The 26,735-nt window shown below is 39.6% G+C and overlaps 1 protein-coding gene across 2 annotated transcripts in view; it reads right to left on the bottom strand.

Moving 5' to 3' along the window:
• Positions 1-26,735, bottom strand: part of APBB1IP (amyloid beta precursor protein binding family B member 1 interacting protein) — a 105,254-nt gene that overhangs the window by 38,594 nt on the left and 39,925 nt on the right. For both annotated transcript variants that reach the window (XM_023256458.2, XM_003988174.5), the window contains exons 3-7: positions 23,097-23,184; positions 19,205-19,497; positions 17,790-17,867; positions 11,388-11,547; positions 10,099-10,220 (exon numbers count right to left, since the gene is read on the bottom strand). In XM_023256458.2, the coding sequence (XP_023112226.2) occupies positions 10,099-10,220; positions 11,388-11,547; positions 17,790-17,867; positions 19,205-19,497; positions 23,097-23,184 (741 nt within the window). The remainder of the gene's footprint in view (positions 1-10,098; positions 10,221-11,387; positions 11,548-17,789; positions 17,868-19,204; positions 19,498-23,096; positions 23,185-26,735) is intronic.

Here is a 26,735-nt window from a genome sequence, read left to right as displayed (position 1 = left end):
ACAAAAGAATTTCCAGGTTGTATTTCTTTAAGAAACTTACTCTGGAAATACTTTTCTCTAGGATTTGTTATTCTTTTTGTGTAAACTTAAAAAAAATGTTTCTGTTAAAAACTATCAAAGGGTCTCAGCATACAGCTTTTACAAAGGGACTGTGGGTATTTCAAAATTACAAAGCTTCCCTTTTAGGAGCCATGACATCAATGTGGGAATGGTCACAGTCTACTTCAGGAACAAGAAAGAGCCCTAAGTTCAGCACGCTGAAGTAGCTATTCACATGGAGTACTGAACAGAAGATATATTATCCAACCAAACACTGAGAAAATGGAAATACTTAATATCAGCAACTTAAAAAATGTTTCCACTTCCATTGTGGTCTTTAAATGTGATTGCAAATTAGAAGAATCTATTTACTTGGTTTTAAAGAACAGATTATTATCCAGAAGAATTCAGCAGGAGGATTTCTGCCTCCTCCTATGATACAGTAGCTTGTAGTTAGACCAAAGCTTCAAAAGAACAGCTTGAAAATCTGGATTAAAAAAACAACAACTGTGTGAAGGTTTTGGAGAGCTGTGGGGGCAACCAGGACGTAAGGGGCCAAGATCCAAGAGATAAAGGAACCACAAATTGATGCTGAGATATTCTGAGAGCCACATTTCCCCTCTGGTAAGAGGCTGAGAATCATGGCAGAGGACCTGAACAGGCACTTCACAAAAATCGATAATAAACATTTGAAAAGGTACTCAAGCCTTTGGCAATAGAAAATTTGACTTAAAACCATAGGAGATACCACAACACACCCACATAGAACAGCTAAAAAAGTTTTTTTTAAATGGCAGCACCAAGGGCTGGCAAGGATCTGGAATAACGGTAATTCTCATACAATACTAATGGAGGCAAATCATACAATCTCTTTGAAAAACTGCTTGGCAGTATCTCCTAAAGCTAAATATGTGCAGAAACTATGAGCTAACAATTGTACTTGTATGTATTACACAAGAAAAAAGTCTCCATATGTTCAACAAAATACAGGTACAAGAGTGTTGTCAACAGCATTACTTGTTAAAGCCCCAAACTAGGAACAAATCAAATGTCCATCAGTAATACAACAGATAAACTTATTTTGGAGAGAAGCGGCAAGATGGCGGCTTAGGAGGACGCTGGGCTCACCGCGCGTCCTGCTGATCACTTAGATTCCACCTACACCTGCCTAAATAACCCAGAAAACCGCCAGAGGATTAGCAGAACGGAGTCGCCGGAGCCAAACGCAGACGAGAGGCCCACGGAAGAGGGTAGGAAGGGCGGCGTGGCGGTGCGCGCTCCACGGACTGGCGGGAGGGAGCCGGGGCGGAGGGGCGGCTCGCCGGCCAAGCAGAGCCCCCGAGTCTGGCTGGCAAAAGCGGAGGGGCCTGACGGACTGTGTTCCCACAACAAGCGCGACTTAGCGTCTGGGAGGTCATAAGTTAACAGCTCTGCTTGGAAAGCGGGAAGGCTGGAGGACAAAGGGAGGGAGAGCTGCTGAGCCCCCTGACGACAGAGCTCAGCTTGGTGGGGAACAAAGGCGCTCGCCAGCGCCATCTCCCCCGCCCATCCCCCAGCCAAAATCCCAAAGAGAACCAGTTCCTGCCAGGGAACTTGCTCGCTCCGCGCAAACACCCAACTCTGTGCTTCTGCGGAGCCAAACCTCCGGCAGCGGATCTGACTCCCTCCCGCTGCCACAGGGCCCCTCCTGAAGAGGATCACCTAAGGAGAAGCGATCTAAGCCTGCCCCTCCTACCCCCGTGCACCTTGCCTACCCACCCCAGCTAATACGCCAGATCCCCAGCATCACAAGCCTGGCAGTGTGCAAGTAGCCCAGACGGGCCACACCACCCCACAGTGAATCCCGCCCCTAGGAGAGGGGAAGAGAAGGCACACACCAGTCTGACTGTGGCCCCAGCGGTGGGCTGGGGGCAGACATCAGGTCTGACTGCGGCCCCGCCCACCAACTCCAGTTATACACCACAACACAGGGGAAGTGCCCTGCAGGTCCTCACCACGCCAGGGACTATCCAAAATGACCAAGCGGAAGAATTCCCCTCAGAAGAATCTCCAGGAAATAACAACAGCTAATGAACTGATCAAAAAGGATTTAAATAATTTAACAGAAAGTGAATTTAGAATAATAGTCATAAAATTAATCACTGGGCTTGAAAACAGTATACAGGACAGCAGAGAATCTCTTGCTACAGAGATCAAGGGACTAAGGAACAGTCACGAGGAGCTGAAAAACGCTTTAAACGAAATGCATAACAAAATGGAAACCACCACAGCTCGGCTTGAAGAGGCAGAGGAGAGAATAGGTGAACTAGAGGATAAAGTTATGGAAAAAGAGGAAGCTGAGAAAAAGAGAGATAAAAAAATCCAGGAGTATGAGGGGAAAATTAGAGAACTAAGTGATACACTAAAAAGAAATAATATACGCATAATTGGTATCCCAGAGGAGGAAGAGAGAGGGAAAGGTGCTGAAGGGGTACTTGAAGAAATAATAGCTGAGAACTTCCCTGAACTGGGGAAGGAAAAAGGCATTGAAATCCAAGAGGCACAGAGAACTCCCTTCAGACGTAACTTGAATCGATCTTCTGCACGACATATCATAGTGAAACTGGCAAAATACAAGGATAAAGAGAAAATTCTGAAAGCAGCAAGGGGTAAACGTGCCCTCACATATAAAGGGAGACCTATAAGACTCGTGACTGATCTCTCTTTTGAAACTTGGCAGGCCAGAAAGAATTGGCACGAGATTTTCAGGGTGCTAGACAGAAAAAATATGCAGCCGAGAATCCTTTACCCAGCAAGTCTGTCATTTAGAATAGAAGGAGAGATAAAGGTTTTCCCAAACAAACAAAAACTGAAGGAATTTGTCACCACTAAACCAGCCCTACAAGAGATCCTAAGGGGGACCCTGTGAGACAAAGTCCCAGAGACATCACTACAAGCATAAATCATACAGACATCACAATGACTCTCAACCCGTATCTTTCTATAATAACACTGAATGTAAATGGATTAAATGCACCAACCAAAAGACATAGGGTATCAGAATGGATAAAAAAACAAGACCCATCTATTTGCTGTCTACAAGAGACTCATTTTAGACCTGAGGACACCTTTAGATTGAGAGTGAGGGGATGGAGAACTATTTATCATGCGACTGGAAGCCAAAAGAAAGCTGGAGTAGCCATACTTATATCAGACAAACTAGACTTTAAATTAAAGGCTGTAACAAGAGATGAAGAAGGACATTATATAATAGTTACAGGGTCTATCCATCAGGAAGAGCTAACAATTATAAATGTCTATGCGCCGAATACCGGAGCCCCCAAATATATAAAACAATTACTCATAAACATAAGCAATCTTATTGATAAGAATGTGGTAATTGCAGGGGACTTTAACACCCCACTTACAGAAATGGACAGATCATCTAGACACACGATCAATAAAGAAACAAGGGCCCTGAATGAGACATTGGATCAGATGGACTTGACAGATATATTTAGAACGCTGCATCCCAAAGCAACAGAATATACTTTCTTCTCGAGTGCACATGGAACATTCTCCAAGATAGATCACATACTGGGTCACAAAACAGCCCTTCATAAGTTTACAAGAATTGAAATTATACCATGCATACTTTCAGACCACAATGCTATGAAGCTTGAAATCAACCACAGGAAAAAGTCTGGAAAACCTCCAAAGGCATGGAGGTTAAAGAACACCCTACTAACGAATGAGTGGGTCAACCAGGCAATTAGAGAAGAAATTAAAAAATATATGGAAACAAACGAAAATGAAAATACAACAATCCAAACGCTTTGGGACGCAGCGAAGGCAGTCCTGAGAGGAAAATACATTGCAATCCAGGCCTATCTCAAGAAACAAGAAAAATCCCAAATACAAAATCTAACAGCACACCTGAAGGAACTAGAAGCAGAACAGCAAAGGCAGCCTAAACCCAGCAGAAGAAGAGAAATAATAAAGATCAGAGCAGAAATAAACAATATAGAATCTAAAAAAACTGTAGAGCAGATCAACGAAACCAAGAGTTGGTTTTTTGAAAAAATAAACAAAATTGACAAACCTCTAGCCAGGCTTCTCAAAAAGAAAAGGGAGATGACCCAAATAGATAAAATCATGAATGAAAATGGAATTATTACAACCAATCCCTCAGAGATACAAACAATTATCAGGGAATACTATGAAAAATTATATGCCAACAAACTGGACAACCTGGAAGAAATGGACAAATTCCTGAACACCCACACTCTTCCAAAACTCAATCAGGAGGAAATAGAAAGCTTGAACAGACCCATAACCAGTGAAGAAATTGAATCGGTTATCAAAAATCTCCCAACAAATAAGAGTCCAGGACCAGATGGCTTCCCAGGGGAGTTCTACCAGACGTTTAAAGCAGAGATAATACCTATCCTTCTCAAGCTATTCCAAGAAATAGAAAGGGAAGGAAAACTTCCAGACTCATTCTATGAAGCCAGTATTACTTTGATTCCTAAACCTGACAGAGACCCAGTAAAAAAAGAGAACTACAGGCCAATATCCCTGATGAATATGGATGCAAAAATTCTCAATAAGATACTAGCAAATCGAATTCAACGGCATATAAAAAGAATTATTCACCATGATCAAGTGGGATTCATTCCTGGGATGCAGGGCTGGTTCAACATTCGCAAATCAATCAACGTGATACATCACATTAACAAAAAAAAAGAGAAGAACCATATGATCCTGTCAATCGATGCAGAAAAGGCCTTTGACAAAATCCAGCACCCTTTCTTAATAAAAACCCTTGAGAAAGTCGGGATAGAAGGAACATACTTAAAGATCATAAAAGCCATCTATGAAAAGCCCACAGCTAACATCATCCTCAACGGGGAAAAACTGAGAGCTTTTTCCCTGAGATCAGGAACACGACAAGGATGCCCACTCTCACCGCTGCTGTTTAACATAGTGCTGGAAGTTCTAGCATCAGCAATCAGACAACAAAAGGAAATCAAAGGCATCAAAATTGGCAAAGACGAAGTCAAGCTTTCGCTTTTTGCAGATGACATGATATTATACATGGAAAATCCGATAGACTCCACCAAAAGTCTACTAGAACTGATACAGGAATTCAGCAAAGTTGCAGGATACAAAATCAATGTACAGAAATCAGTTGCATTCTTATACACTAACAATGAAGCAACAGAAAGACAAATAAAGAAACTGATCCCATTCACAATTGCACCAAGAAGCATAAAATACCTAGGAATAAATCTAACCAAAGATGTAAAGGATCTGTATGCTGAAAACTATAGAAAGCTTATGAAGGAAATTGAAGAAGATTTAAAGAAATGGAAAGACATTCCCTGCTCATGGATTGGAAAAATAAATATTGTCAAAATGTCAATACTACCCAAAGCTATCTACACATTCAATGCAATCCCAATCAAAATTGCACCAGCATTCTTCTCGAAACTAGAACAAGCAATCCTAAAATTCATATGGAACCACAAAAGGCCCCGAATAGCCAAAGGAATTTTGAAGAAGAAGACCAAAGCAGGAGGCATCACAATCCCAGACTTTAGCCTCTACTACAAAGCTGTCATCATCAAGACAGCATGGTATTGGCACAGAAACAGACACATAGACCAATGGAATAGAATAGAAACCCCAGAACTAGACCCACAAACGTATGGCCAACTCATCTTTGACAAAGCAGGAAAGAACATCCAATGGAAAAAAGACAGCCTCTTTAACAAATGGTGCTGGGAGAACTGGACAGCAACATGCAGAAGGTTGAAACTAGACCACTTTCTCACACCATTCACAAAAATAAACTCAAAATGGATAAAGGACCTAAATGTGAGACAGGAAACCATCAAAACCTTAGAGGAGAAAGCAGGAAAAGACCTCTCTGACCTCAGCCGTAGCAATCTCTTACTCGACACATCCCCAAAGGCAAGGGAATTAAAAGCAAAAGTGAATTACTGGGACCTTATGAAGATAAAAAGCTTCTGCACAGCAAAGGAAACAACCAACAAAACTAAAAGGCAACCAACGGAATGGGAAAAGATATTCGCAAATGACATATCGGACAAAGGGCTAGTATCCAAAATCTATAAAGAGCTCACCAAACTCCACACCCGAAAAACAAATAACCCAGTGAAGAAATGGGCAGAAAACATGAATAGACACTTCTCTAAAGAAGACATCCGGATGGCCAACAGGCACATGAAAAGATGTTCAGCGTCGCTCCTTATCAGGGAAATACAAATCAAAACCACACTCAGGTATCACCTCACGCCAGTCAGAGTGGCCAAAATGAACAAATCAGGAGACTCTAGATGCTGGAGAGGATGTGGAGAAACGGGAACCCTCTTGCACTGTTGGTGGGAATGCAAATTGGTGCAGCCGCTCTGGAAAGCAGTGTGGAGGTTCCTCAGAAAATTAAAAATAGACCTACCCTATGACCCAGCAATAGCACTGCTAGGAATTTATCCAAGGGATACAGGAGTACTGATGCATAGGGCCACTTGTACCCCAATGTTCATAGCAGCACTCTCAACAATAGCCAAATTATGGAAAGAGCCTAAATGTCCATCAACTGATGAATGGATAAAGAAATTGTGGTTTATATACACAATGGAATATTACGTGGCAATGAGAAAAAATGAAATATGGCCTTTTGTAGCAACGTGGATGGAACTGGAGAGTGTGATGCTAAGTGAAATAAGCCATACAGAGAAAGACAGATACCATATGGTTTCACTCTTATGTGGACCCTGAGAATTTAACAGGAACCCATGGGGGAGGGGAAGGAAAAAAAAAACAGGTTAGAGTGGGAGAGAGCCAAAGTATAAGAGACTCTTAAAAACTGAGAACAAACTGAGGGTTGATGGGGGGTGGGAGGGAGGAGAGGGTGGGTGATGGGTATTGAGGAGGGCACCTTTTGGGATGAGCACTGGGTGTTGTATGGAAACTAATTTGTCAATAAATTTCATATTAAAAAAAAAAAAAAAAAAACTTATTTTGGTACAAATGCACAGTGGAATACCAAACGGCAAAGAAAAAGAACAAGCCATGTTCTGCCATATGCAACAAAAGGAATGAAGGTAAACACCAAAGAGTACTATGATATGATTCCATTTTATACAAAGTTAAAAAGCATGAAAAACCGAGGCCAGAGAGGTCAGAATCATGATTATTCTTGTAATGGGGGTCAATGGCTGGAAAGGGACATAAGCGAGTCTGCTGGTGTATCACTCATGCTCTACATTTTGATGTGGGTGGTAGTTAAATGGGATGTGCACTTTGTAAAAATTCACAGCATGTAGTTATGTTTTGTGCACTGATTCATTAGATGCCATGGCAAGCTGCAGATATCCGCCTATACTTATTCTCTCCTTTCTCCTCTTGGTTATACAATATTATAGTCATGTTACACAGCGCTGGGCACCATTTTTAAAGACTCAATGTGAAAACTTCTTTGTGGAGGAATTGTGCAAAGTGGTGACTCTGAATACAACTCCCAATTTTAGTTATGTGTATCGTTGTTCAAACAGACTGTACTTGTCAGTTTCTTGTGTAGCTCAAAATCCCCTGTAACTAAGTTCTGGCCAATGCGATGGAAGCAGAAGTAAAAGTGCCATTTCCAGGTCCTTCCAGTAAGAAGTGTGGTTGTGCAGTTCCCTGGCTCTTTATTCCCTCCCTAAGAACTGGGAAATGGCCAGGTGGAAAAGCTGCCTTGGGCTCAGAGATAGAAGCTATTGTTGAGAATGGCACAGCCTCCTACTAAATCTACCGACCTATGTCTGCACTGGTACGTGAGAAAGAATAAAGCTTCTAGCTGGTTTGAACCACTGATCTAGGGAGTCTCTTTGTCACAGAAGCTAAGATGGTACCCTAACTAATACAGGCATTAAAACATTCCATTGAAGGTAGTTACAATTTGAAAACTTTGTAGTTGATCCCTGAACAACTCAGGTTTGAACTGCATGGATCCATTTATATACGGATTTTTTTTGGCGGGGTTGGGGGGGGGGGATATAGTACAGTACTGTATTTTCTTTCCCTTATGATTTTTTCCTTAATATTTTTTCCATAGCTTATTGTCAGAACACACTGAATAGTACATCTAATATGCAAAATATGTGTTAATTGACTGTTTATGTTATTGGTAAGGCTTCCCAGTCAACAGCAGGCTATCAGTAATTAAGTTTTTGGGGAGTGAAAAGTTATACACAGATTTCCAACTGCATAGGGGGTCGGTGCCCCTAACGTCCCTCCCACACTGTGCTGCTCAAGCATCAACCATACTTTTATTGTTCAATATTTGTCAAAGACAATAGTATTTAATTGCTTTCTTGTCAGTGCACCACCACAAAACCTAGAGAAGACTCTAGAAAAAAGCACAGTACGGGGAAAGAGCATTTTCTCACAAGAAAGCTGCTCTAGTATCCTGCTATTTCTGCCTCTAGTGATATGAGACTTAGTTTTTTTAACCTGTAAAATATAAAGGTGTCTGGATGTCCCCAATGATCTTGTCTGTGTTTAATGTTCTTTGACTTTCCAAAAAAGACTTAATGACCCTCATGCAATTACAGTCGGCTGGAGGCCACAGTGGGAAAAGGCCTGTATTTCTGTGACATCCTTGTACACATGACTTGAAGGAAGCTTTTTCAAATATGGAGAACAATGCTTTAAAAAAAATTTTTTTTTTGAGAGAGAGAGAGAGAGAGAGAGAGAGAGAGAGAGAGCGCACGAGCGCATGGGAGTATGAGAGACTCTTAAGCAGGATCCACACCGAGCACGGAGCCCAGCGCAGGGCTCGATATCATGACCTGAGCCGAAATCAAGAGTCGGACGCTTAACTGACTGAGCGACCCAGGCTCCCTGGAGAATAATGCTTTTTATTATGTAGACTGTTTATACAATTAAATCACAATAAATGGTACATTTTCCAGGTGCCCTCTTTAGTAATCCCAGCATCAGTAAGCACCAAGTATTAGCAACAACAAAAAAGAGTGTTTAAAACATGAAGCATTCATGACCCTTAGTGCATCAAGGTATATTGAATTAATGTAGCCAAATTGAAGTAAGGACAGAAGAAGAGGATCAATAAACAGACAGATATGCTTTGGATGCTGGGTCTAAAAAAACAAAATGGTTTCTATTCTTTCTGAATCCTTTAAGGGCCTATTATAGTTTACGTATGAGCTAAGAGTTGAGTTTGTGTATTTTTATTAAGTGAAAAAAATTTTGGGGGCGCCTGGGTGGCTCAGTCAGTTAGGCATCCGACTTCAGCTCAGGTCATGATCTCACGGTTCATGAGTTCGAGCTCCACGTCGGGCTTTGAGCTGACAGCTTGGAGCCTGGAGTCTGCCTCTGATTCTGTCTCCCTCTCTCTCTGCCCCTCCCCCACTCATGCTCTGTCTCTCTGCCTCTCAAAAATAAAGAAATGTAACAAAAAAATTTTTTTTTAAGTTTTTTAATGTTTATTTATTTTTAAGAAAGGGGGGTGAGGGGAAGAGAGAGAGGGAGACAGGATCTAAGAGGCCTCTGTGCTGACAGCAGAGAGTCTAATGTGGGGTTCGAACTCATGAACCATGAGATCATGACCTGAGTGGAAGTCAGATGCTCAACTGACTGAGCCACACAGGCATTCCTTTATTTTTTTCAATGTTTAGTTATTTTTGAGATAGAGAGAGAGAGAGAGACAGAGAGAGAGAGAGAGAGAGAGAGAGAGAGAGAGAGAGAGAGAGAAAAGGGGAGGGAGGGAGGGAGACACAGAATCCAAAGCAGGCTCCAGGCTCTGAGCTGTCAGCACAGAGCCTGATGGAGGGCTCGAACCCACAAACTGTGAGATCATAACCTGAGCTGACGTCTGGCACTTAACTGACTGAGCCACCCAGGTGCCCCTGGATTGTGTGTGTGTGTGTGTTTTTTAAAGGAATATATTTGCAATATTTTGTGACACAATGAATGATGTTTGCTAGTACACAGGTGACATTAAAAAAAATCCTCCATATTTTATATGGTTTAACTATATACAAGTTATCTTACCTGGGGGTTTTTAAATACAGCGTATTTTTCCTCTTTCTCCAAAAATAGCACTTTATTTTCTGTGTCTCTTGTCCAGTCTGATAAGACTTCAACAACATTTTCATGGTCTTCAAAAATCCTTTCTGATGAAACAAGAAAAAGCATTCTTTCCAACCCAAGACATTAGGGTTTCCAACAGAGAATTAAGCTAGTATTGAGTTAAATACAATGCTCCATTCTTCTCATCGGTTTTTAGAAATTCCTAATTCTTCCATGATGTCACATTGTAACACCCCTATTATGTTTCTTCTTCAGTGTCAGGTCTTCAACTTATTTTCCACAAAAAAACATGGCAGACGACCATACAATATCGTGATAATGGCCAGCCACTGAATTTTTTTTCTCATCTGCATTTTTACTTTTTACTTTAAACAGTCTCAGATGGAGGTAAACATCTTATCCATAAGGAGGACCATGAAGCAATAATTGGCTAAACAACTCTGAAGGAGGCTATGAGACATGTGATATGTTCTCTGAAACATCACCCCTAAGACACTAAAAACTACATATGCATATCTGAACCAAACCTAAACATACAGGAAGGCTTTCATTTCTCTATTTGACTCAGAGAGTTGCAAAATACCTCAAGAGATTCTTTCAGTGTACACCATTTCATTCATTAAAAAAAAAAATTCACTGAAAGCTTTGAAGTCAGGCAATTCTGTATTCCACCAAGCTCTCCTGAGAGAGACAACTGTTCTGAGTGATTTTAACAATGAGAAGTAACAAGAGTATTTCTTTAATTGCTTTTTCACTTTTTTTTTTTTTACTCCAATTCTACCAACTGTCCTTTGCTCTTTGGAGCTGAGCCTCTTCAACCAAACAAAGTGTGAGTGGGGACGGTGGAAGGGGAAATGAACATTGATGTATGGCAGAGCTACACTATAGTGTAAAGACGCAAACTCTAAAGAGACATTAGCTGACAGATACCCAGGCCCTCCCACAATATGTTCAACTTACTAAGCATGCAGTAAGAGGTCTCATCCTACCACTTTCTCTTTCTTATGGAACCACTACAGCGGGGGCAATAATAGTGTTTACATCCCCCAAGGTCTGGCTACTTGTTACAATCTGAGGCTCTTCACCACAAAGGAATGAAGAGGCAAGCACTGAATCTGCCATAAGGGGAGTGATTTATGGGAAATCTTGATAGTCTTGAACCAAATTCTTCTTAATAAGAGACCAAAACCCATAAAAAAGCAAACCCACAGGTTTTTGGAGCACAGTCTAACACTGAGGATGGGACTTACCAATTTGAAGTTCTGGGTATATTTCATAAAGACACCAGTCTACACTGCAGTCACAATGGGTTTTGTCAAAAAGGTTGTCTAGAACATCCCGGGCTGATTGCCGCTCATCCACCATCAATGATTTAGTGCTGTTATCATTCATGTGCACCTTGACAACAAGCTGAGGATAAAGCCACAGGGCAGCTAGTAAATTTCAGCAACTGGAGAAGGCCATGAAGATTAAGGTTTCAAAGTTGTTATTATTTCTGTGAATTTAAGTAAGAAGGTCTCCTGCAAAGCCACTCAATATGAACTTACTCATATGCTTAGTACTGCTTAAGGTGCAAAAAATATGGAGATGGAAAAACCTATTCACAAACCAAAAATAAAAACCCACAAGCCAACACAACAAAACAAACAAAAAAAACCCAAACTGAAAAAAACGCATAATAAACAAAGTCCTTGCCCAGCCTTCAGAGACCCTGCATTCTGGTGAAGCAGACAGAAAACAAACAGGATCAAAGAAGTGCTGACTTCCTGCTCTCCTGATATCTTTCTATACTTGTTGAGGTTCATCCAGGAGCCCAGAAGCATTTCTTGTTTGAAAGCATATCTATAATAAATTCTTCTCTTTTGTTTAGCTGGAGTTGAGTCCTATTTCATGCAACCCAAGAGTTCTAAGATACAGAAAAGATGAAGTTGGTTAAACTACAATTCTTTTGAAGGTCAAGAGTACATAGCGACACAATACCACTGAGGGGCCTTACGGGAGGGTTACAGACTGTGTCATAGCTGAGTATCTTTGAGATTAGAGGTGGATTAAGCAAAATGAATTATGGAGGCATGAAGGCAAATTAATGATCAAATTTACTTTTCATTCCATTTTTTAAAAAAATTCTGCTGCACTGAGTTCACAGTGAAATTGGTAGTTATCCCATTCCAAATCTGGAGGGTTTGGTGGGAGCAGAATTTACTCATCTTCAATAAGGACATAGGATTTCACTGATTTTTCCCAGGCAACTTGTCAAAGTTATAAAATATTCCGACCACCCCCCCACCCACCCCAGAGAGACCATGATTCTGATTTAATAAAAGAGAATTCATTCATGAAGTAATTATGATGGTGCTATATAGGCAGTCTTCAAAAGGAACAGCAGAAATGTGCCCACTGAGCCCCAATTTACTACACACATATGTTTGGGGAAGATTTCCTACAACTCCTGGAAAGCCCTGTGTTCTTATTTTAGTCTTTACCAAGATCACTGATCCTACCTAATTACATGGGAATTAGCATTAGTGAGAGTCAATCAAGTTGGAGTCTATCTCTGATTGCCATGCCGGAAGCAGATGTTGTTACCTTTTCCTTTCCAGACAACACTGCCCCGACTGACCATCAGCCTGAGGTGTCTGCAACTATACACATTATACAGAGAATTCTGTATAATAAGAATTATACAGAGAATTCCTGGAAACATCCCTAACCAGAATTGCCTGGTACCACTCTTGCTTACTTACATTTCTATTCTAACTTGAAAAGAGAAGTGTGAAACAGATAAAGACAAGTTCTGCCTGTTCTGTTTGTCTAGGGTCGGTACTGGTTATTCACAGATGAGACTTACCACTATTAAAAAAGTGAAGGACTGGAGAAACGTTACATTTGGTAACATTTCTCCCTCCCCAAAAGTTTGGGTTAGGTTCTGAGCCCCTGAGAAACTGCCTCTCCTGTCCTACTTCCACCTAATCTGATCTCCAAAACGTTCTATAGGGAACAGGATGAAGAGCACAATCTTGTGGATTGTTATGCAGAGTTACTGATAGAAACCCAGGGTATGGGTGAAGATAGAAATCTGGGTGAGGGGCCCGAAGGAACCACAAGTTAGCATATGCCTTCTTTTCTCAACAGTTGCACACTGAGAGTGAAAACATAAGACATCAGGGCAGCAAAAGTGCGTATCCTCTCCATAGGATCATTCAAATTAGACCTTTAGTCCAGGTTTGTCTGCAGAATACTTTTTCTCCCTTGAAAACCTATAAAACCTGTAGCCCAGAAACGTCTTGTTGGAAGGTTGCTTTTTTCCTGTATGTTTGTCTTTTGATGTATTTAAAACGATAGGTCCAAGTGCCACAAAGTCAAAGATACATTCATCTGACCTGAGGCATGAAGCATGGAGGGTTGTACAGAAACACAAAATCCTCAAATAGCGGGCTTTATTATGATTTATTTTCTGTGGAAGGCCTACCCACTGCTCTCTACTGAAAATTATTAGTATTTTTTTGTAAATAATTTTTAAGGTTATTTCTTTATTTTTGAGAGAGAGAGAGTGAGAGAGAATGCATACAAGCGAGGGAGGGGCAGAGAGAAAGGGAGAGAGAGAAATCTGTTAGTGCAGAGCCCAGCGTGGGGCTTGAACTCAAGAATCTTGAGATCATGATCTGAGCCAAAATCAAGAGTCAAATGCTTAACTGATGGAGCCACCCAGGTACCCCTCTGCTGAGAATTACTGATGTGGAGTAGCTACATGTCCTAAGAAAACACGGCCAACGTTAGAATTTAGAAGACTTAATCTCCATGATGGAAAAAATAATGATGTTTGACCACATTTCATTTTTGCTTAGGTATTCTTGAGAAAAGAAAACATATGTTTGTGTTTTGTTTTGTTTTTAGATAGAGGGAAAAAAACGGAATCACATAATTTCACAGTGATGAAACTTTGTTTTTTTATTTTTTTTTGGCAGAAGTTGCAAACTAAATTTAATCCACATGTAGTTATGAATGTCTACAATTACAGAACTTGGAAAATAAAGAAAAAAAACAAGAGAAGGCTGGCAACTTTTAGCAGGAAGAAATTGTATTTACTATTCTTCACAGCTTCTGTCACATTTACAAGCTGAAGAGTAGCTACACTAACACGTAATATTGCTAGATCCCAGTTATGTGATTGAGCAAGCAGAGCGCTTTTCATATCTATACTGTTGGATACAGGATAGAATGATTCAAGAATGAAAAAAACCTCCCCTTTCTAATCTGTTACAGTAAGAACTTCATGATTTCTATCATTTCTTCTTTTTCTTTTGCAAGTTGTTAAATAAAAGAATATCCTAGAATCATATACATGATCCTATACATCATATACAAAGAAAAGGATATACATTTTCTTTGATTCCATGATAAAATTGACACATGGAATTGCTCTCCTGTGTCACCGAGCTTTAAAGCAAATGAACAAACACATGAAGTTAGTGAGTGAGTCTGATCCCATTTCCAGTTCCAAAAGCTTTGTAACATAAGCTGTATGTACATCATTTGCAATCCAAAATGATGTCAACACCCTACAGAGTACTTGAGTACTTGAGTACTACAGAGTACTTCAGACTCCATTTCTATGTTGTAGACTATGTATGAGTACATCTTAGTCATGTTAGTAATGTACAAGTGTGTCTCTGTTATTTTCTTTTCTTTCTTTCTTTCTTTCTTTCTTTCTTTCTTTCTTTCTTTCTTTCTTTCTTTCTTTCTATATTTTTATTTTTGTCTCTGTTATTTTCTTAATGTTCTGTGCTCACAGGCTTCTGTTTTAAGGAACGTATCTGGAGTGTCTGAAATCAGACCAACGTACAACTCAAACGTACACAGAGTGGCTTTGTTTGACATCTTCGTTGAATCAAGACAGGTTGTACATTGTGTTTACTGTTACAATTCACCTCACCTAAATTATGGTTGAAGTTCTCTGGCTTTCTGATACCCTGCAGGAAACAGCTGCTATCTCCTCCCAGTCTCTTAACCTCTAGTTGAAGCAAATCGACTGAGCAAGCTAGCTGTCCTACCTTTTTATCTAACAATCGACTTCTCTTTTCACTTCCCCTCTGAAAATATAGCCAATGTGGCCCCCCTTTCACAAACAGTCTGGTGTTTTAAAATAGTTTAAGTAATTGTGAATTTTTTTTGTACTCATTTCCTTCTGTGTTTTTACCCTACAGATAAAGTTAGTGACCCACTGTGGCCCACGTTTATGTACAGGGAGCCACTGTGCTAATGTGGGCTGTAGAACAGGCCACCCTGCTTGTCATCCTTTCCAGTTTCCATGAAGTATCCAGGATGATCTCTGAAAACCAGATATTATCCCTGGTGAAAAACCCTCAAATGGCTTCCCAATGCACTTATACATTCCAGACTCTTCCTTGGGTCTGTGAGGCTGTGTGGCCTGGCCTGCCTCTCTGACCTCAACTCCTCCTCAACTTTCCCTCCTACTCAATGGCTCTCTGAACAATGGCCACCCAGCTTGCCCAGGACACTCCCCAACTGTGTGCAGGGGGAGCTGGCCTCTTCTTGCTGCCCAGGTCTTTGCTTAAGTGGGGTCTCCTCAGAGAGGCCTCCCCCATCACTAGGTCCACCTAGGAGTGGCTCAGGTACTCTCCATCACTTCTTTCTGCTTTACTTTCCTCCTAACACTTACTCCCCCTCTAGAATTTAACTCTGCACAGGAAGAGACATGGCCTGAACTGGAGTATATCTGTAAACCCAGCACCGTTCTATGGGATGCAGATGTGTCAGTGAAGAAAACACAAAAATCCCTGGAGGAACTTCTGCAGGGGTGAGGAGGAGATGTAGGCAATAAATAGAAGTAGATAGTATGCTGGATGGTGATGAGCACAGAAGAGAAAAAGAAAGTGGGAAGGGGTGGGGGTAGTGGTGATGTGTGAGTGCAATGTCAGATCAGAAGGCCTCACTGAGAAGGTGACCAGACCTAGGAGAGGAACAGAGAAAACCCACCAGTATCTGGGGAAGAGCTTTTGAGGTAGGACACTGTAAAGTGCAAAGGTCCTGAGGCCAGAGCATTCCTGGAGTGTCTGAAGACCAATGGTGAGACCAGGTAGCAAGAACAGGGTAAATGGTGGGGGACAGCGGGCAGCCAGACCATCTAGGGGCTTTCAACTGCTGTCAGGATTGGGCTTTTTTTGTGTGAGATGGGGCACCATGGGAGGCTTTAGCATGGGAGGGGCAAGAAGACAGGATGGGAACTGGAGCACATGAGACGCTGGTCTCAGAAACATGACAGCTCATCAACAGTTACAGGAAAAACTATGGACTCTATGTCACAGGTGCAGGCAGGCAGGAAGATAAATGTGTCAGGAGCTTATGGAACCTTCCTTCTGAGTCCTGCTATTTTCTCAGTGCAACAGGGAGCAACATCATTAGCTGAGAGAATGTGGATGTGGAAGGTATTGGAAGTTTTAAAGGAGAGAACAGGTAGAAATCGTTTCCTAGGTTAGTGGGAGAGTGCCTGCACTGTTGGGAAGCCCAGGCACTGGTGAGGGGCAGACTGAGTAGGAGGAGAGCTGGATTTAGCCAGGGCTTAATGAGATGAGTACAAGGGGACAGAAGGGCAAGGCAGCTGAGGATGTAGGATTCCAATAACTGACACAGAATTTAATCACATGTAGAGAACTGGGAAGAATAATGATAAAGAATTTCATGCATGTTTAGAATGAATGGAGCCAGACTGATCTGGGAAGACTTTCACATATGAACCTTGAATGTCTGGGCCCAGGGATAGTCAAGGACTATTTACTGAATATTATTCAGCATGTATTGAACACTTTCATTCAAGGAACCCTGATAGGTACTGCAGGAATATAAGGTCTTATGTTCTGTGAAAAGAACAATTTACCCAGCTAGAAGTAAGAAGTTCTTAAGTGGTCTCAGACATGGCATATGCTTCAGGAAGTGAAATAAGATTGTTTCATCTTTCTCCTAACTTACCAAATCAACTATCATTAACACTTAGCTGTTATTAGGTATGCACTTCTACTGAGGTTAAATACATGTGTTTCTATGATAATGTTATATATGTGTTCCTGGAAAGCCTACAGTCTGCAGAAAACACTGCAGGCTTACTGGGAGAATAGGATTAGACAGATCACTCAAAACATGCAACTTTGAACCCAGAGCACTAGTCAAAACATTTGAGATCTCAGGAAATAACCAGGACATCTAGGGCGGGCAGCGGGGCTGGAGGTTGCCTCAGGGGTGATGAACAATGTACAAAAGCAACTGGGGAAATGCTGACTAAGGGAAGGCCAATGGAAGTGGAGCTCTGACCCAGTTAAGTGGGCCCAGAAGGTGGCACCACTTGCTATTACATGACAGCTGAGCAGAACAAGAGGGTGCCTCCAGGGGAGGGAGCCCTGGGGGTGGAAACTTGGAAACTTCCACATTTATATTAAATAGATCCCTATTTATCAATTACAAATGAGCTAACTCACGTCACAGAAAGAATAACTATGTAATTATCTGTCCTAAAATTAAAAAAAAATTATACCTATTTGGAAAACACCACTAGAAATTTTAGTTTTTTTTTTTTTTTTTCCATTAAGCATAAATGTCATTAACTTAACTGCCCCATGCAAAAGTGATTCATAGTTTACCTTCTTGACCTTGGCTTCCTTCAGTTTTTCCAATGCTAGCTTAATTTTATCAGCCTTGGCTAGGGCTGCTTCTTCTTCCTGTAAAACAGCAAGACATTCAACACCATCCACTAGAGAACAGCAGTGAGAAAGTACCTGGGCCATGGCTAATGTCTTAGTTACTTTATGTTGACAAAAGGCTGTGTTAGGAGGCACCGAATTTCACATTTGATTTTCAGAATTTAAATAACCATAACAAAAATGTTCAACCCAAAGAGGTAGAATGCAATCACTCTTTGTATCTTAGAAATAGTAACTTCAAAGATAAAATGAGGACTCTAAAAGAGCTTCACATATTTAGTCCACAGAAATCTCTGAGTGGCTCAAAACTGGAGTCTAACCTGAGGAATGTACCGGTGGATCTCAAGGGATTTGAGTACTCTCTGAGATTACATACATTTTTCTGGATCAGCATACATTTTCTGGGAGTCTTAGTTTTTATTTGATTCCTAAAGGGGTCCTTAGTTTTCTAAAAGTTAAGACTCAAACTCAAACCTAAACTTATAATTCACCAAGAAAACACTGACAAACACATGTGAGCAGGCAGAAAAGAGAGTAAAATACTTTATGAGCCTGAAGCCCTTTATTTTTATTTTTTTTATTTTAGAGAGAGAGAGATAGAGCACATGAGTGGGGAAGAGGGGCAGAAAGAGAGAGAGAGGGAGGAGACAGGGAGGGAGAGGGAGAGAGAGGGAGAAAGAGAGAGAGAGAGAGGAAAGAGAGAATCTCAAGCAGACTCCATACTCAGTGCAGAGCCCAATGTGTGGGCTCAGTGCGGGTCTTACTTCTATAACCCTGGGATAATGACCTGAGCTGAAATTAAGAGTTGGATGCTCAACTGACTAAGCCACCAAGGTGCTCCTAAAGCCCTTTGATTTTTGTAAGTAAAAAATCCTCACTCCACCCAACTACGACATTACAAATAGCTCATAGATATATTTGCTCTACTGAACAGGGTAGCCAAATTCAACAAAATTCCATTTAGTTCAATTCAGAAGTATGTGAGGAATGCTTTCAATTCTTTACATACTGGGCAAGCACCAGAGACAGAGACATGATATAAAATTGGTTGCACTGTTCATGCCAAGTTAATAAAACATTACCCTAAAAGGTTGAGTACTATCAGGGAGTGTCGCATACAAATATAAACTTAAGCCGAGCTATAATAATTCCTGAATATGTCCCCAATATGTTCTTTATACACACCAATGTGTCTTCTTATGGAGGACTCTGGCTTTGCAACAAACGTACTCAGTATCCTTGTTTAAGTATCTCAGAAATTAGGTAATTATGAATGTAACTGTCATTTTGAAGAAAGTCAAAGACCATGGGTAGCAGAGGTCAAGAGTCCTGCCATCCCTGTCCCACACACTTACCTGAGAGAGAGGTTCAGGAGGTGGTGGCGGCAGTGGAAGGTCTAACATGGGATCAGCCGGCGGAGGTGGTAAATCATCCTCATACTGGCTAACACTAGTTACAGCAACATTTGCTCCGTAACCAAGAGCGGCTGCACCGCTGAAATTTGGTATGTTCAGGGGTGCTGGATGATTCTGATTCTGAGAGGGCTCTTTCTGTGCCTGGATTGTCCTCTGCTCAGCCTCACTTATGTCTGCTACCAGATCTGCCATGAGAGCATCTAAATCTTGGTCTTCCAGCGCATTTAAGGACTCTGATAGGAAAAATCACCACGTTAATGATCAAAGTAACAATTTCTACCTGGGAAAACAGAAAGAAGGCCATTTTTAAAAGAATTTTCATTTTTTAAATTAAATATTTATGTTTCAATTTACATCCAAGTTAGTTAGCATCTAGTGCAACAATAATTTCAGGAGTAGATTCCTTAATGCCCCTTACCCATTTAGCCCATCCCCCCATCCCACAATCCCTCCAGCAGCCCTCTGTTTGTTCTCTGTATTTAAGAGTCTCTTAGGTTTTGTCCCCCTCCCCGTTTTATATTATTTTTGCTTCTCTTCCCTTATGTTCACCTGTTTTGTATCTTAAAGTCCTCATATGAGTGAAGTCATATGATATTTGTCTTTCTCCAACTGACTAATTGCACTCAGCATAATGCACTCTAGTTCCATTCATGCAGTTACAAATGGCAAGATTTCATTCTTTTTGATTGCTGAGTAATACTTCATTGTGTGTGTGTGTGTGTGTGTGTGTGTGTGTGTGTGTATACACCACATCAAGAAGGTCATTTTTAAGAGTGATATTTGGGTACGGGGTGTCAGGGGCAGAGGTGTGGGAAACAGGGAGAGGCTGGCGAAAGAGTACAAACTTTTAGTTATAAAGATGAATAAGGTCTCAGAACCAATGTATAACATGGTGACCATAGTTGATAACACTGTTATTTAACTGAAATTTGCTGAGAGAGTAGAATTTAAATATTCTCAACAACAATATGTGAGGTGATGGATGTGTTCATTTTTTTTTAATGTTTATTCATTTTTGAGAAAGGCAGAGTATGGGGGGGAGGGGCAAAGAAGCAGGCTCAAGGCTCTGAGCTGGCAGCACAGAGCCCAACGTGGGGCTCAAACTCACAAACTGCAAGATCATGACCTGAGCCAAAGCCAGACGCTTAACGGACTGAGCCATCCAGGCGCCCCTGTTGATGTGTTAATTAACTCTACGGAGGAAATTCTTTTACATGCATACATATATCGAGTCACTTACAGCTGTACACTTTAAATGTATTACAATTTTGTCAATTATACCTCAACAAAGCTGAATTTCTCCTCCACCCCCCACCCCCCATAAAAGGAGAAAAACTTATTTTCTACCCTCACAGATTAGCTACAAAGTCAGATCCAAGCACATGATTAGTTGCCTAAATAGGAATTCTTGTATATTCTGGCGTAAGAGCTGAGAGTTTTAGAAAAGTAGGGGAGGGGAGATGTTGGAAACAGATGGAAGGGGAGTTTTCCCCAGGCCTTAGGAGAGCAGACAGAGTACCGATGATAAATCTATTTGGAAGAAAGTAGGTCCCAATCAACCGGGGTTTAGTATGCTTTGAGACTTGTGGTAAGGATAGAACTTCTGTAGGCACACCATCCAACTACGGAAACTCTCACATTCAAAGAAAGAGTGATTAATGATTATCAGCAGGAAATAAAGCACTAAGGAGGTTGAGAAGTAAAAAATAATTTTAAAGAACTGGGTTAAGTGGTAAATACTTCATAAGCCGGTGAGCTGAGAGTTAACTTTTAAAAAAGCACGGACACGGATTTTCAGAGTGAGGGTGAGGAAGGACAGTTCTCACTGGAATTTCTTCCATGTGTGATCGGTGATTGGACATGTGATCCTGAAAGCTGACAGACTGTGGGGCCTATGGGGGAGTGGTGTCAGTGAGCATTGTTAGAGGAGTGCTTGGTGAGCAGGCATTCACTGGATGGCAAATGTAATGAACACAGGATGGGCAGTATGGAAGGGATTCATGAGGAAGAAGAGTCACCTGCTACGTGCAGGATGAAGTGGAACGAGGAAATGCAGCTTACTCAGCAACGAACGTGAAGCTCTGTGAAATAATTTATTGCCAAACACCATCATAGTAAATACCAAGTAGCATATTATACTCATGCTGATAGTTCTAGTGTATAGCACTTGGACTCAAGTAAATGTGTAAAAAGGATTTATTTTCTTCTAAGCCATTTTTGCATATAACTTCTTCGTCAAATTGAATTAATTTAAAAATTTTCAAAGAAAATATATGTAGAACAAATGAAGTATATTCATAATTTCCTAATGTCAGCAATTATGTTGTGACTGTTGCCATATGAGCAAATTATTTTAATCCTTTATAAAAATTTTAGGGACAGAGTTCCCATAACAGTTCTCATATTAACAATTTCTAAAGAAAATCATAACCTTAACTATATCAATACAGAAGTGAGCAATACAGAATTGAATGGGTTCTGTTCGGAAGTCTTTAACTCTCTGAATGACTTTGGGCAAAATATTTTTAACTTATTTTAGCAACATTTTAAGTGAAGACAGTAAAAAGCCTATTTCTTTTCTAATTACCAACAAATTTAATTTTCAGTATACATAAGTAGTTTTTAATGGTTTTGTCCTCTACACAAATTGTGCCTCATGGATATGTCTTATCTTCTAGTCTTAAAGACATGAGTTTCTCGTGACTATACTTAAACAATACTATATTATTGTGGGGATTCTTTGTTTCTGTCATTTTCAGTAATTTTTGGATACTAGGTACTGAGTGCTTAGAAAGCAGTAGTTGAGTCGTCTATAACTGCAGTATTGATTAATTCTTTTAATTGAACTGATTAAAGCACTCAGCCATGGTGAGTGTGATTAGGCAAAAACCCGCACTGTTCATATGTGCAAGTATATGTTATTTATTAATGTCAGACAGTTTACCAAGGTGTATTGCTTCTTTTGAAATGTCATGAATGTTACCATCACTCAATCTTATGATGGAAATAACTGCCAGGAATAGTTAAGTTTATATGGCAAACAGAAAAGAAGGTGGGAAAAGAAGTCAGAAGAAATTTATTATAATTTGTCCAGGTATAGGCATTGGCACCTAAAGGTTTATCAAAGAATTACTAAAAATAACAGAAACAAAGAAACCCAGTGACAGAAAAAAACTTGGAATTCTGGATTTCTGTAACTGGGCTTCTCTATTACTTTTTCATTTTTTTGGTGGGTACTGCATGTCTTTGGAAAATCTTTCTCAAGAGTTGCAGTGAATTCTCACTGGAAGCAATTACTACAAGATTCATTGTAGTTTTAAAAAGCACATGGGCTAAAGATTGTCTTCGTACTAAATAAGAAGACAGATTTTTGTTAATAAAATAATGTGATGATTTCAGGGAAGATAAAAAATAGAGCAAATACATATTGGTTATATATCAATTAAAATATATTTTGAAGCACCCATACATATATTATCAATCATTCTGAAATGGATAGTTCATTATTATCTTTGAAGGGACATTTCCTTATTAATATTTTTTTATTCTATTATAGCTTCTTACTCTTGCGCCTTAGTACTAGGAAGAAACTCCCTTTACTTAAAAAAAATAGCTTTGATACTCTACATAAATGCAGGATAGTATTCCCTTTCATTGTAGGCAAAAATATCTTTTTGGCCCCCCAATTTAATCCAAACACCATAAAACACAAGCCAAAATCCAGGAGTTTAAAATGTCCAGGTTCCTTACATTTTTGTTTTCAAATCATAGTTCTGTACAGATGTTAGTCATTGTTATGATTTCAAATTACTTAAGAAATTATTTTGCTTACCATTTAAATCCTTAAAACCCACACTGTAGTTGAATTCAGCTCTGGGTGGTTTGGGGTCAGGAGGAGGAAGAGTGTCAACTCCTAAACTCTGCGAAAATAGATCCCCATCCTCAAAGTTATTCACCATATTAACATGTCTGCAGTATATTTTAATCATTAAGACAAAACCATTTATTGTTTACACATTTTCTTTCTAAATATGTTCTTTAAAAACTGTATTCTTACATGAAAAATGCTTTATGTGATTTTTTACCCCTACAGAAAATGACTACATCAAAATGGTTCTACAAGGTATACCTTGAAACAGCAGGTCAACATAGAATGATGAGCATGAGATAGTTAATTTTTAGGAATAACAGATAAATCTCCTGTAATGGTGCATTTGTGACACATATCGTGTGTAATTCTTGTAAGGACTAAGTAACGACACCAAAGAAAAGGAATGTCTAGTCACTTGGAAGATCAAAGTTGTTTCAGGATGAATCTGCCAGTACATAATAAAATATTATGATTTTTCTTTTTTTTTTTTAATGTTTTTATTTATTTTTGAGAGAGAGAGAGAGCAAGAGCTGGGGAGGGGCAGAGAGAGGGAGACACAGAATCCTGAAGTAGGCTCCAGGCTCTGAGCTGTCAGCACAGAGCCTGATGCAGGGTTCAAACTCGTGAACCTCTAGATCATGACCTGGGCTGAAGTTGCACACAATCTACTGAGCCATCCAGGCGCCCCTATGCTTTTTCTTATCTAATAAAACGCTTGTTAAAAAGAAATTAAGACAGAATAAGTTATCAATTTTGTAAATAAAAGCTTTGGATTGAAAAGGTGACTTCCTCCATGATTTGAAAGCTATATCACACATACAATCTAAATTTCCAAAAATGTTTTTACGTCCATAGTTTGAGAGGTGATTTCCCCCATCCTGCAACATGAACATGTTCATGATAGTAAGTGCATCCTTTGATGTTAATCGGATTTGGTAAATAATATCCTTGTTCATGTCTTAGATGTCTGAAGGAAACGAATCATTATACGTTTGAGAATAAAACAATGGGATATCCTCAATTATAAGTAGAAACAAAAAAAGACCATTAATTAAGAAGTTAAAAAAATTAACCCAAGCAAGTTAGTATTAAGGATAAAGTATAAGGAAAAGTGACTGCAGCCCCAGAATTCATTCTGAAAAACAGAATAAGCAAAACTGTGGAGAAGAGAGGAAGTTGATTGATTAAACAATGGTGCAAATACCAGAACAAAGGAAAGTACAAAGAATTTCATCAATGAGCTCCTTCACCATGACTAAGAAGTCTAACATCACAATTAGGGTAGCTGATTAATCTTTGCTCAGGATATAATTACCATGCTATTCAAAGAAATTAGAAGTAGTTCTCTAACAAAATATTAATACATACATGTGTGATAAAACAGGCTTCCAGTTAGAGAGAAGGAAAAAAAAGAAAGGTAATTGATTTCCAGAAGGAGTTCCCTTTATCCTAGGAAAGTCACTCAAAGCCCAACATGAAATAAAGAATGTAGCATGTTCTCTACGTGTCTGGTGTGGTCTGTGAATGACTTTAGGTGGTATACAAAAATGCAATGGAAATTTAAATTATTGGGTATCTCCTTTGGATGTTTTTGAAAAAATCAAATTAGAACATCTACTTGAGACAGAGTTTAATTTTAAAAACCAATTAATGACAAACATTAAGAAAATAATAGGACAGTGGGTTGCAGCATAAAAATCATGAAAGTGATATGTGAATGACTAAAGATTGAGAACATTGCTCTGTACTCACTAACCTTAAAAATCATATGCTTCAAAGTGTATTTCATCAGATGTTGTATAATGGTGACTTTCTAATTCTTCATTCCTTTTCAATGTTTAATTGGAACTTTACTATATTTTTTATTTTTTTTAATGTTTATTTATTTTTGAGACAAAGGGAGACAGAGTGTGAGTGGGGGAGGGGCAGAGAGAGAGAGAGACACACACACACAGAACCTGAAACAGGCTCCAGGCTCTGAGCTGTCAGCACAGAGCCCGATGTGGGGCTCGAACCCATGAACCGTGAGATCATGACCTGAGCTGATGTCGGACGCTTAACCAACTGAGCCACCCAGGCGTCCCTGGAACTTTACTATAAAGAACTTTCTCTCACCAATTATTTGTTTAGTCTGAAATATAGTGTAACTAAGACTATAGAAAGACTAAAGCAAATGCCTGGTTCTTTCTTTTAATTTATCAATTTTCAGAGTGGTAAGTTAATGCTCTGTCAATTTCCAATGGTGACCAACAGTTTTGTTTTTGTTTTATTTTTGGTACCAATATGAATTCAGAGTTTATTTATTTGTTTTTTGCCATGTAGATAAACTTTTTATATATGTATTTCCTTCTTTCTTTCATGGCTTGGGGGTGTCATATCTTGCTTAGAAAAGCTACGTACATCTTAAGATTAGATAAACATTTTTCTCATGTTTTCTTCTATGGATATATTTCATATATTTAGATCTTTGATTCATGGAGCTCCTTTTGGTATAAGGTATGAAGTAGAAATTCAGCTTTTCATTTTCCAGACATTATCCCAACACAATTTATTAAATATTTCCTTTTGCTACTTATTTAAAATGCCACTTTTATCATATTTTAAATTCTTGTATATATTTGGATCTAAATCTGTTTCATGAATCCGTCTTCATGTATCATTACCTCTTCTTTTTTATATTTTCCTGGATATTTGTATATTTAAATTTTTGTCATACAAATAGTGGAAATGGCTTGGCTCCCCTTCTGCATAAAAAATCCAGTCAGTATATATACTGGTTTCTAGCTTTTATGTCTCTCTATGCATAGATATACATACATAAACATAATTTCTATATACATAAGTATACATACATATGTAAACATATATATATACATACACATACATATAACACACATAAGCGTATATATAGAGAGAGACAGAGGGAAATGATAATGCAAATGGAGTAACATGTTAATGAGCAATTTGGGAGAAAAGTAAATGGGAATTCTTTTGTTTTTGTTTGTTTTTTTAATGTTTATTTGGGAGAGAGAGAGACCGTGTGCATGTGCACACTTGTGTGTTTGTGTGTGGCGGGGGGGCAGAGGGTGAGAGGGAATCCCAAACGGATCCATGCTCAGCACAGAGCCCGACATGGGGCTCAATCCCATGACCATGAGATCATGACCTGAGCCAAAATCAAGAGTTGGATGCTTAACTGAGCCACCCAGGTGCCCCAAATGGGAGTTCTTTGTATTATTCTTTCAACTTTTATCTAAGCTTAAAATTATTTCAAAATAAGAAAGTTAAAATCACCTTATTACATTTTAGTTTCCTTTAATTTTGCTCTTTTGGGAAATTAGGAAGCATATGGTTAATCTAACCATCTCAACCACACTGCAGTTTCAAATAATAGAGTATGTACAAAATTCACAAATGAGGATTAAAATACAGCTTTTCTAATGGCCCAAAAAATACCCAGTAAGGTCAAAGTGCACTTGATAATGGCTGAAATGAAGCCTAGATTTTAGACTCAAGGACAAAGTGGGGTTTTTTGTTTACTGTGAAATCTTGAGGCCTACCTGTTGGGAGAAGTGTACTAGCCAAGCAAGCCCTGTGACT

The sequence above is a fragment of the Felis catus genome, chromosome B4 (genome assembly GCF_018350175.1).
Source record: "Felis catus isolate Fca126 chromosome B4, F.catus_Fca126_mat1.0, whole genome shotgun sequence".
Taxonomy (NCBI): Eukaryota; Metazoa; Chordata; class Mammalia; order Carnivora; family Felidae; genus Felis; species Felis catus.
This window is presented reverse-complemented; position numbering and strand designations above follow the sequence as displayed.